The sequence below is a fragment of the Arvicola amphibius genome, chromosome 12 (assembly GCF_903992535.2).
Source record: "Arvicola amphibius chromosome 12, mArvAmp1.2, whole genome shotgun sequence".
NCBI classification, from domain to species: Eukaryota; Metazoa; Chordata; class Mammalia; order Rodentia; family Cricetidae; genus Arvicola; species Arvicola amphibius.
Genome location: NC_052058.2, coordinates 55,042,695 through 55,054,937, shown reverse-complemented (window position 1 = coordinate 55,054,937; position 12,243 = coordinate 55,042,695). Strand labels below are relative to the sequence as shown.

Below are 12,243 nucleotides of genomic sequence, written 5' to 3'. Positions count from 1 at the left end.
ATATATATATATATATATATATATATATTGAAACGGGGAGATCAACATTTAAAACAGCAACTACAGAGTTGTAAGTATCTTTGTTCCAGAGATTATGAGACTATGATCCTATGTTGATTAAAATTTATGTTGGTTAAAAAAGATATATTGAAAGGTGTGTTTGTATTGGCCCACTATGTAAGTATCTCTATTCCAGAGATTATGAGACTATGATCCTATGTTCATTAAAATTTATGTTTGTTAAAAAAGATATATTGAAAGGTGTGTTTGTATTGGCCCACTATCCTAAAAACATTGATCATAATTAAGCTCACTGTAAGATGAGAAATCAGGTCACAATGAATGTGAGTGGCTCCATATGTCTTCACGACATTCTTGCCAGACAGAGAATGGCTCATGAACCTCATCACTTACCTCTCTAGGTTTCCTTTTTATGGTTTGGCTAATAAAAACAGATGCTGAATTTGTGGCCTACATGTGGCACACACATAAATCATCACACGGGCATGCCTTTTACCTTAAAATGGCTTTAATTTTGAAATCCTCAAATTTACAAAAGAGCTGAAGGAATAATACAGTGAACATTTTAATAACCTAGAATCACCAGAATCACTATATATTTCAATTTTTACTTCTCTTTCACACCCCACAAAGACTTTTTAAAAATTAATCAAGCATAATAGCCGACTTGTTCGGCTCATGGCGTCTTCTGCATATGAGAATCTTTATTTATAATCTTAGCACTCATCAACATGATCATTAATCCAGTACAATCACATAAAACAGTGCCCATGAAGATCTGCCCGGTTGTCCTAAAACCAGCCACCCATATTTAAGCCGTGCAGGTGGTCTACACCTCCTGAGTCTCCACTATTATAGAGTCACTGATATCTTTATTGGATGACACTGACTTTCTCCTGGATGCTCAGTGAGATGCCCTGAGACTGCTTTGCTCTCTTCATCTCTGATTATCTTTCCTGATCACATTCAAGTCTGTAGGACCACATGGTGCTGACCTCTTATTGGATGGCGGTGAGCTGGCAAGTGACAGACTGACTTTTCAGCCTTGTTTGACCAGGCAAAGTGACTTCTGTCAGATTTTCTGCTGGAAAGACACATTTCATCATGGATGGAGGTACCCTGAGGCCATGTAACATACTTCTGAGCACTACACCTGGCCTAGCCTTTCCTGAGCCATTGTTTATATATAGGACCCCACTTATTATTCTCCATACCGTCATGTTTTGGGTAATCATATAAGGCATATCCCTTTCACCTCTGAAATAAAGCTATGATATAATAAAGAAAATAGGTTACCTTCAAACCTTTTACCTCTAAAGCTCTTGGGAGATTCATAACAGAGTAACTTTGTTTTTATTTAAATCTTCATGTGTTCCCTAGTTAGTCTAATTAACATTTTTCCCATATCCTCACTTGGCGCTGAGACATGCATCTGAAATAACAATGATTGGTTCTCTCAAGCGCTTACCTCTCTGTCAGTGTGAGTTTAGGAATAGATCATTTGCATGATAACTAACACGGGAACAAAGAAAAACATGACAATACAGATACATCTGACCCAAAATAGACCAGAGGGCGATGCCTCAGATTGTTTGAGAACCCGGGTTCTTAGGGGTTTGAGGATCCGGTCTCTCTGAGTGAGGATGGCTGCCCGAGCCCCAGCCCATTTCCCTGGCCCCTGGAGACGGTACTGGTATGGGGTGCAGGGTCCCCAGAAAATCTCCTTGGCCAGCTTTGTATCCCAGAGGAAGAGAGAGAGCAGGTTGGGTTTGACCCCTAACTCGGAAGCAATTTCGTCCATGTAGTCGATGAACTGCACTCGATGTATGCCTCTGGGGCTCTCCACAAACCTGGAACGAGAAGAAAATGCTCAAATGCCTGTTTGATTTTACCCCTGAGTTTCCGGTGAGTTTTTTTCTTGCTTGGTAGCATGTTAATTCTCTTCTGTCCACAAATCATCTTCCTTTTGTACATCTATATGCTTTACTACAGGTTTTAAGGACAAGTCATATATTATTGGCCTCTTTAATCTTCCCACAGGGCCCAGTAGAGTGGCATAAGTATAGAAATTGTTGAATGAATTATTAGATTAATTTTTGAAGAGAAATGGGTCCTTTTTCCAGACAGAGTCCAGTTCCGTTATAGAAAAGTCATAGGCAAGAACCCCGAGCTGGGGAGAAGGCTATGATAAACTCCACTGTCCATTTAACGCTTCCGAGCTACACATAGTATCTTGACACATATTAATTTCTGTACACAAATTATGCCCTGGAATACTCTTAGGCATTGGCAAATTGTTCTACAGTCTTGGAAATTTAGAAGCCCTTGGCTAAATTTTCCTTGAATAAAAGAGAAACAAAGCCAATCTTATAGACAATTTATAGACTATAAAAACCTTTCAAAATGTTTAGAAGGCACTAATGAGTATTTTAAAAATACCATAAAATGTGAAGGAGGCATCTAACTAAAGGAAAAAGTAGTTGGGAACACAAAACAAGGCATAGGAGAGCAGCAATAGCCCATTAATTAAGGCAAAAATTAAATTCATGAAATCAGAAAAAGGAGAATTGATATATAATAAAGGTAGTTTCTTGAAAAAGAAAATCAAATAATAAAACAAGTATATTTCTTAAAGTTTTGAAGTTGTGATAAGAATATTTTATCACGTCTCCTGGTTTTCCTTGGGGGTGCTCTTGAGGGATGTGCCCAGAGAAGCTGATAAAAAAAAATCAAAATAACAGTGCATCTAGCTACCAGCTACTGCATTAAAGTGTTTGTTTTTCCCCTAGATTCTGAATTTAGCTATTTATTAAGTATTCTGTTTGACCGTAGTTCTTACTAGGAGTCAGTAACTGCTTCCTTTTTTTTTAAATGATCTGTTTGTTTGGACACTGCTATAGACTAGGGTGTTCCGGGGTGGTTCAGTTACTGTGGGGCGTTTTTTTTACACATGCGCCCTTTGTGCTGTTGAGCAAAAGCAATTAGATCAGATCATAGACAGATAGCCTGTGAAGAGAAAACCGAAATTCCCTCCAGACAGATTTCATTGACATTAACAACAGCAACGGAAGTCCCCCAACCCCCCAACCAGGCTCCTTACTCCTTCTGCATTTTCTGCTTCCTTCTGTTGATGGCTGCCACCATGTCGCTCTGTGAGGGTAACTTTTTCAGTCCTGAGGAAACAAGACAGGCTTTGAAAGACCGTCAGGAGGGCTGGGTAAGAGAAGCAAACAGAAAGGACGGCTTGGAAGTAGAACGGGTAGAGCTGAAGAATCTCCATGGAATGCACAGTGCAAGCCATGGTTAGAAAATGTCTCAGAAGGCCATTCATTCTCTTACAATCAGTTTTAGGCTGTCAGCAAGGGGAGTCAGTTTTCTCTCAAGAAAAATATTTTTTGGATTGTTATTTTTTAGTTTAAATCTATGCTTAAAACTCATGACTATTAAACACTCATATTAATATGGCTTTTAAAAAATACATAATATTTGCATATACTTATGAAATACGGTATGATACTTTGATTCATGTATATATGGGGTAATAATAAGCTTGGAATGATTAACATATCCACTACCTTAAGCCTTTTCATTCCTTTAAAAAGTTTTTAGTTAACTTACAGAGTAGCAGGTTTCCTTATGGCAGAAGAGCAGAGAGAAAGTAAAGTCGGGCTCATGGTGCCATAGTGATCGTGGGGCAGGTATGCAAGTGAAAGCCACAAGAGGAGATGAAAGGTGGCTCAACAGTTAAGAACACTTGCTTCTCTTCCAGAAGATCCAGATTCAGCACCTACCATCTATATTTGGCCACATGTGGCCATCTATAATTCCAATTTCAGGGATCCTAAGATACTCCTCTGGGTTCTGTGAGCACCCTCATGCACCGGGTACACATCCACACACTCAGGCATACACATATACATATAATAAAAGAAAACGAAACATTAAAATAAAAGAGCCTCACACAAAATAGTTTGCCACTATGAATAAGATACATGGCTCACAGGATGGACACCTAGGGTGTTCTTTAAAGTAAAGGGACACTCCCATGAAGGATTGTAAACCCCCTGCTCCCCTTTTCAAACAGAACAGGGCTATTAGCCACTCTGGCAACAGAACCCCAAGTCAGCTGAGGGATTTCAATGTTAAAGATCAACCAGAACTAGAATCATGAGGAACCAGGCAAGTGCTCCACCCCTGAGCTACACCTCTGGAAGAACAGGCAGGAGGTAGAAAAGAAAACTATGTGCCCTCACCACCTGAGTGCGTGGCCAGGGGCACAGTTGCTCCTGGGAGGACCATCGTACCTGTGAACACACGCACAACCCATCGGCTTTGGAGCTCTGACGTGGGAATGGTGGCTCCCACTGGCTGGAGGATGCCAATGAAAGCTAGAGTTGGCTTCTCTAACTGAGGAGGGAAGACAAATTTAAACATCGTGTGTTCGCTGTCCAGGATTTCAGAGTTGTCGTCCAAGAAAGGGAAAGAGAAGGTGTAGCCTGTGGCAAAGACAACAACATCCACGGTCTCCTCGGTACCATCCTCAAAGATGGCGGATGTCGAGGTGAACTCTTTGACGTTTGTCTTGATCACCACTTTCCCGGTAATGATGCGATTTGGCAGGTCGTCACTGAAGATAGACTGATGGCTGAGAAATCTGTGTGTTCAGGAGCATAATAGTGCAGAATGAGAGCAAATGTTTCCATAAGGAAGCTGAGGTTGTATGCAATTAGAAAATCACAGCAGTATTTCAATCAATTTAAATTTTTTACTACCCTCCCTGGACACCTGATAGTGTTTATTGGTGAAGAACCAGATTTTGGAGGCAGAATGGGCTTCATACTTATTCCGCTATTTCTCGCTGTGACTTACTGGACAGGTCATGAAACAGTTTATCATCAGTTTTCAAATTTTTCAGATGGTCATAATGACATAATCAAATCAGACCTCATTAATCAAATCATGATAACACTATATTTAGATAATGGGATTTTTACCAGAAGTAAAGTTCTTCAATATTGACTTTGGGCATTTGTGATTGGGATCATGTAAAGGTTGACATAAATTGGTTATCAGTCCCCTTCAAGGGTCTGTAAGGTGCACTTGAAAGACTTTAATGCTAAATCATCACTGGGAAGTACTTGTGCTTAGTGACACACTAATATTTGGTAATTGCAAGGTTTGAGTTACAAATTCCTTGCAGAAAGCCCTATTCTCAAATTGCTTCATAGTTGATACATCTGTCTTATTTCCATCTTCTTTTACCAGGATTACACACCCAATATCATAAAACAAGGCAGGTTCTTACTTTATAGCTCAGACTGGTCTGGAATGCACTGTATAGCATGAGCTGCATTTGTACTTAGGATAATCCTTTAGCCTTAGCCTCCAGAGTGCTGAGATCATGGCATAATCTACTATGCCTGGTTTACTTAGCTTTTTTTAAATATAGAAACTGATGTCAAGGGAGAAGGGAAGATACTTGATGTGGGAAGTCCTTCTGTCTATGTATTGCTTTTATTGGTTAACGAATAAAGAAGCTGCTTTCGGCCAATGGCTTAGCAGAATATAGCCAGGCTAGAAGAGATATATAGAGAGTAGGCAGAATCAGGGAGATGCCATGGAGCTGCCAGAGGGGAAAGATGTGGGCTGCTAGCTGGAACCTTGCTGGTAGACCACAAGCCTCATGGTGAAATGTAAAATAATAGAAATGGGTTAATTTAAGATATAAGAGTAAGCCAGAAATACGCTTAAGCTATTGGCCAAACAGTATTGCAAATAATATAGTTTCTGAGTGGTTATTTTGGGTCTGAGTGGTCGGGAACGAATGGGGGTCCTCCCTCCGGTAACAGATACTATGGGAGATGCTCCTGTACATTGTAAAGGTTTGTCACTCATATTGGTTTAATAAAATGCTGGTTGGCCTGTAGCCAGGCAGGATGTACAGACAAGACAACCAGACTAAGAGAATTCCGGGAAGAAGAGAGGCTCAGTCTGCAGTCACCAGCCAGATGCAGAGGAAGCAAGATGAGAATGCCTCACTGATAAAAGGTACCAAGTCACGTGACTAATATAGACAAGAATTATGGGTTAATTTAAGTTGTAAGAGCTAGTTAATAAAAAGCTTGAGCTAATAGGCCAAACAGTTTATAAACAATATAAGTCTCTGTCAGTTTCTTTGGGACTGAATGGCTGCGGGACCAGGCAGAACAGAAACTTCTGTCTACAGAATGAGGGCCAAGAAAGACCACGTGGATGACACCAAGGTCTAAGTGTCAGGTTGGGGTAAAGCATCGAGAGATCAAGTGAAGGAAGATGTCTGTGGAACTGGAAGAACCAGTGAACTGGGTTGGGTGGAACGGGTGTGAGGAGGAAGAGAGACGGGATCCCCAGACGGCATCTGAGACCACGACAGCCCTGGGATGTATGGTTTCATGCGGGGGCCGAGTGTGGATGGTGTAAACGCTCGACGGGATGATGGGAAGAGTAGACCAGAACAGCTGAATTCAGATATACCTGCACTCCCTGAGTACGGAGTGGATAGGTGAAACTGTCCTACCTGGTACGAGGCTTGAAGGTTACTAGGGAACCATAAGTTTAAATCTGGAAGATGAATGGGAAGCTGTGGACAGGTGACAGTGCAAGAGTTAAGCGACGGTGTAAAGTGACACAGTGACAGAGACACAGGGTGAATACAAAGACTAGAGATGGAACTTGACTGCTTCAGCAATGTTTACCCCATGGGCATTCTTTCCTCCCTCAGTAGGCTTGTCTGAATGCCTGGTTGTCAGGAAATGACTTCCGTATTCCCAATTAAAGTCAATTCCATTGAGACTTAGAATGCCACCCTTCAGTTATTATTCCACACACCTACCTTATACAATCACTGACTGGCATGGTGATTTTTTAAAAAATCATTTGTTTTAAATTGTGTGTGCTTGTGTGTTGAGGGTTTGGGGAGTAGGGGGGGTGCAGTGTCTTTGGAGACCACCAGAGGGCATCATATCCCCAGGACCTTGAGCTACGGCAGTTGTCAGCCTCTAGATGTGGGGGCTTGGAACTGAATTCTGGTCCTCTGCAAGAGCGGTAAGGGCTGCTAACTGCTGGACCATCTCTTCAGCCCTGCTAAAGCAGCTTAAAATATTTGCTTGTCTTAAATGCTGTCTGGATCTTACCTGTGTTTAGCCTGCAGTCCGTAATTGGCATGGTTAAATCTTGCATTTAATTTATTCTCTGCCCATCTGTTTATCAAGAAGGTGGGATAGAACCTTCCGATGATTCTATTATAACGAGTGAAGAGGGTGGTGTCCAAAGGATTCCCGTTATCCCAAACTCGGTTCCATATCCACGCCCCTCGTCTTGTGCTGAGGAAAACCTGCATAGAGGGGTGGTCGCCTAGTAAACCTTTTTGTTTCTAATCATATTGTCTACATTGATAGTTGTGCTTTTTAATTACCAAGGAGGTAGGGTCAACTGGCCACAGCACCTCACCTGCCTGCCTGCTTCTCCCCTCTCACGCTGTGAACAGGCCCAGTAACTCAGTCCCCTTTTGGTTCACTTGCAGCATGTCACGGGGTCTTTCTTCCCCTACCTGTGCCCAATGTCTGAAACGTGTTAGGCCCCAGATGTGAAGACTTTATTCCCAATAACTGATTACCCTGGGAGCTAAAAGTTCTCCCACCTGCTCCCTGAAAGCCGTGTCATTCCGTAATCCACAGTGATGGAGAGAAAGCAGAATACAACGAACATAGTAACAACAGCAGTGAAATGGGGAAATTAGCACTGCAGATGCTCTCATATTTGCAGATGCGCGGACAATTGCATGTAAATAGTAAAAGGTCACAAAACCCAGAATTATGAGAATGAGCTCTGCTCCCCACTCTGAGTCATTTAACTGAGATTTTGAAGAAGGCTGCAGCTTTTTAGGGAAGACACAACCGCCCTTGCGAGGTCATAATCACAGGGATTTGTGATTCATGTCTCGTATTATATACACAAAGCTTGGTGTGAATCAGTAGACCACAGAATGGGTGATTACAGACTATGTGGGCAGAAAGCATCCGCTGTTTGAAAACTCACGTGTTCCTGGTGGCTATCTTGAATGAATCTCAGAGACTAATTTTGAATGACAGGAAGTGACCTTCCACGCTCTTCAGAAGTCAGCAGCATTTGCAGTCGAGAGGGCTGCTTGCTTCTTCTTCCTCTGTATAGCCTTAGTTAGTAAGATCTCATGGGCCTGCTGCTCTGTGCTTAGCTATTCATTCATAAATCAGCAGAGTACTTTATTCATGTCCATGCATGCCATTCTCTGTAAAATCATGTCCACTAGGAACACTTGAGATTTTTCTGTAGATTTAATTTCAGTTTCTAAATGTTTATCTCTCTAGTGTAGCTACATGCAGATAATGCTGGCAATTGACCCTAGTTTGTTATCTTTCGCAGCTCATTTATTTTGTAGAAAAATATCATTATTTAGGTATTTTTAAAATTATTTCCTTTATATATATATCCAGAAGAAAATAATGCATAATTACCTTTCTCAGCTTTCAGCCCAAATGGGAACACCACCACTAAAGCCAGAGAGAAAGCCTAGATTCCCGTTTCTCTGCAGGTATCAAGGTTACACCCAGGAGCGGAAGCAGGGTAAGACACCAAACCTGTTCAGCAACACGACTGATCTCGCCTGCCACATCTGCTCCAGAGTTCCCAATGCCAATCACGACCACTCTCTTCCCCATGAAACTGTCTGGGTTCTTGTATTCCCAGCTGTGCATATAGCTGCCTTGGAATTGGGTGATTCCTGTGAAGGAAGGAAGAGCCAAATCCCCCAAGTCACAAGCAGAAGTGGCAAATGCACGTGGGGGCAAATTTCATTCCTAAACTTTAAGTTCCTATTATGTAACCCCCTTCTCTGTTCTTGGCCATTTATTACCAATATTACAACATAAGGTTATCCAAGGAAAGAAATATTCATTAGCAGCAACTCTGTGACCAAGTTCAGAATCAAAGCACAGGAATGTTTCTCTTAGAATGTCCGATTTTAAATTTGCCCAATACGATCCTCACGTAGCAAGAAAAGGCCATTGACTTTTCTTTTCTCTCTGTCTCTGTATGTGCAACTCTTTGTCACTCTCTGTGACTCTGAGTATGCATTTCACAAATAAGTCAGACCCTTCTCTTATGCAACAAAATTTGTTGTTCCAAAGAAGCTAAATGCAAATCACATAATCGACTTTGTAACAGTCACTTAAAATAGGTAGAAATGATAACTTCTATTATTATTTTTAAGTTTTATTTTGTGTGTGTGCACATGTGAATATATGCACATGAGTGCAGCTGCCCGGGGAGTTCAGAAAGTTCTGTTGGATCCCAAGAAGCTGGAGTTACAGACAGTTATTAGCCACCTGACATGGGTTCTGGGAACCAAATTTGAGTTCTGTATATTTATGATACAAAAATATGATCAGGTATCTTCTACACACACAGGCAGTCAGTCAGACAGACAGATAGACAGACTGACACGCATCACTTTCTATCTCCCACGGTGGTTTTCCACAGGCCCTCCATACTCCTCTTGGCCAGCCACCGCAAATGTGTGTCATTCTCTGAGTTTACAGCTCCCACCCACTGCTTCTCATATGGTTTCTTTTCCAGAAAGCCCCTTCCCCAGGCTTCGCTTGCTGGAGGAGCTCTAGTTCTCAGAGTCATTGTTGTTTCTATTGCCAGATCTTTCCTGATTTTTAAGGAAGTGCCTTCCTCAATAACCATTCTGCATAAAACCCCCCAAAACACAAAAAACCCAAAAACAAAAACAAAAAAACAAAACCAGAAAACAAAACCCCATTAGCCAATGTTTGTGACCATGTATGCAAGGCAACACTTGCAATATCCTTGTACCTCATTCGGTTAGATACCTGCAAAATCCTGTAAGGGCAGATGCTTCTCAGTGTAGTGACCACTGCAGACCATGACCCCATCAAAGATGTAAGCTTTCTGTACCCCATCAGCTTCCACCACAATGTCCCACTGGCCAGAGGATGAAAAATCAGGGCGCTTCCTCACTGTGCACACCTTTGTCTAGGAAACAAGGAGCAAACGGAGCAGCTAATCCTACAACACTGCTTCCTATCTTCTGCTTCTTTTTTATAACCGGGACATTTTGTGTTTCGATAAATAAAACCATTATTGCTTCTGCTCAGCACTCCTCGTTCTTTAGGATTTTAATACAAAATCAATAAAAGTATTCTTTCTCAAGAAATGGGAAATGTTGAGAAAATATTATACTGACTCCCCATCCCCCAATCCATCTCACATTTTACTTTTTGTAAAATTAATTGAAAACAAGGCTTTGGGGACAACCCTTGTAGCAAGGCTTCTATGTAAGGAAAAATTAATACTGAGATATATCTTCACTCATCCTGTGAGCGGCAGAGACATGGACGGAAAATGCAGATGAAGTGATGCCCCAGCCGGCTCCGGCAGTGCAGATTTTGCCTCGACCATTGAGCAGGCGATGGGTGGGGTTTCACGTCTTACCTGGAACTGGATGTGTTTTATGAGCCCAAAGTGCTTGGCGTACATCCTGAGATACTCCATCATCTTGGAGTTGTGCATGTAGTTGGGGTAATGGTCGGGGATGGGGTAGTCGCTGAAGGCTGTCATCTCCTTGGATGTATTGCAGGTCAAAGATTTGTATATCCCAGGCTTTCCACTTTCTGGTATCTCCTAAAGGAAACACACCAACCCTTGGCTTCCAGAAATTGAGAAAACAATGCATGCACAGTTGTGATGTTGGGTTTATATGCTATTGAAAATTCTTATCGTTGGGTTTTGTAATACTGCTCAATTGTATGACGGCATCAGATCTTTTAGAAGGAAGCCCTTAGAATTTTTATGACGACAGATCCTAAGTGATACCAGTAATTCAGTCATTCTAAAAATAAGATAATCAATTCTTGAGACACAAGAAATAAAATAAAAACTATAAGCCGGACGGTGGTGGCGCATGCCTTTAATCCCAGCACTCGGGAGGCAGAGGCAGGCGGATCTCTGAGTTCGAGGCCAGCCTGGTCTACAAGAGCTAGTTCCAGGACAGGCTCTAGAAACTACAGGGAAACCCTGTCTTAAAAAAAATAATAAAAAAATAAAAACTATAGAAGGGATTTGTGGTGAAGAAACTTGCAAAGGATGAAATGAGTTTGATTGGCTTAGGAAGAACCTAGGAGATTAAAAAACACATCTCTGGTTTCACATGTGAAGGCATATCCAGAGAAGTTTACCCAGGGGGAAGGCCTACCATGGATATGAGTGGACCTATTTAATAGGTCGGTGGCCTGATTGGAAGAAAGGGGGAAAGAGCAGAAAGCCCTTCCATGCAAGCATTCCTTTTGCTTTCTGGCTGCCTTGATGTGAGCTGCTCAGCTCAGTCATGGCATCCCTGCCCTGATGACCACAGCACAGGAAATCATGAGCCAACGATCTGAGCTCTTAAGTCGCTTTCTTCAGGTATGTTGTTGCAGGGACTAGAAAGACATGGGAAATGGAGAAAGAGTCTTCATGAACTTGAGAAGTTTCAAGTTTATCTGAATAGAGGAAAATGCTACTTTGTAAAGAATAGTTACATTGTTTAAATTTTCTGTGGCCTAATTTGTGTTAAGAAAGTATCTTTTTCTCTCTCTCTCTCTCATGCACAATAAATACTTTATTAGACTATAACCTATAAAATTACCTCGTATCTCCACAGACCTCCAATATCATTGCTCTTTTCAAAACACGTAGGCTCAAGTCCCTCCTCCAAGCAGCTTTTAATGGCGCCCAGTCCGCTGACTCCTGCACCAATGACCGCAATCTGTTTTACTTTCATGGTCTCTGTATGAGGAAGAGTTCTTTCAGTTTTGACTGAGGAGCAAAATCACGTTATTGCACGGTCAGTTCTTAGTTTTAGCAACATTACCATTTGGTTTGATAGGGGTTTTATTTGTTTGCTCTACCATGGATTCTATTGTCTTGATTTGAAACACACACACACACACACACACACACACACACACACACACAACCACATACCCACACACAAACACTCCTCTAACACCAGATTGTTTGGTCATTTTATTCTCTGGATTTCTTCAATGTCTATTGTTATACCCCATTTCTGAAGTTTGTGAATTTGGATGTTCTCTCTCTGCCTTTTAGTTAGTTTGGATAAGGATTTGTCTGTCTTATTGA

General features: G+C 41.6%; 1 protein-coding gene across 1 annotated transcript; it reads right to left on the bottom strand.

Annotated features, from left to right (window-relative positions):
* Window positions 1-1,507: 1,507 nt before the first annotated feature.
* LOC119827115 (flavin-containing monooxygenase 5-like) lies at window positions 1,508-11,881 on the bottom strand. The gene is made up of 8 exons (XM_038348554.1): window positions 11,747-11,881; window positions 10,555-10,743; window positions 9,933-10,095; window positions 8,676-8,818; window positions 7,194-7,393; window positions 4,326-4,675; window positions 3,122-3,194; window positions 1,508-1,871 (listed from the first exon to the last, which is right to left on the bottom strand). The coding sequence occupies exons 1-8, from the start codon at window positions 11,879-11,881 to the stop codon at window positions 1,508-1,510; spliced, it is 1,617 nt and encodes a 538-aa protein (XP_038204482.1).
* Window positions 11,882-12,243: the final 362 nt, after the last annotated feature.

Excerpts from the sequence above, each read along its gene's own strand:
- LOC119827115 (XM_038348554.1), bottom strand. The coding sequence starts at position 11,881 with ATGAAAGTAAAACAGATTGCGGTCATTGGTGCAGGAGTCAGCGGACTG. Across the intron at positions 10,744-11,746 it reads GAGGTCTGTGGAGATACGAG|GAGATACCAGAAAGTGGAAA; the intron begins GTAATTTTATAG and ends TGTTTCCTTTAG. Across the intron at positions 4,676-7,193 it reads GGACTGCAGGCTAAACACAG|ATTTCTCAGCCATCAGTCTA; the intron begins GTAAGATCCAGA and ends CTGAACACACAG.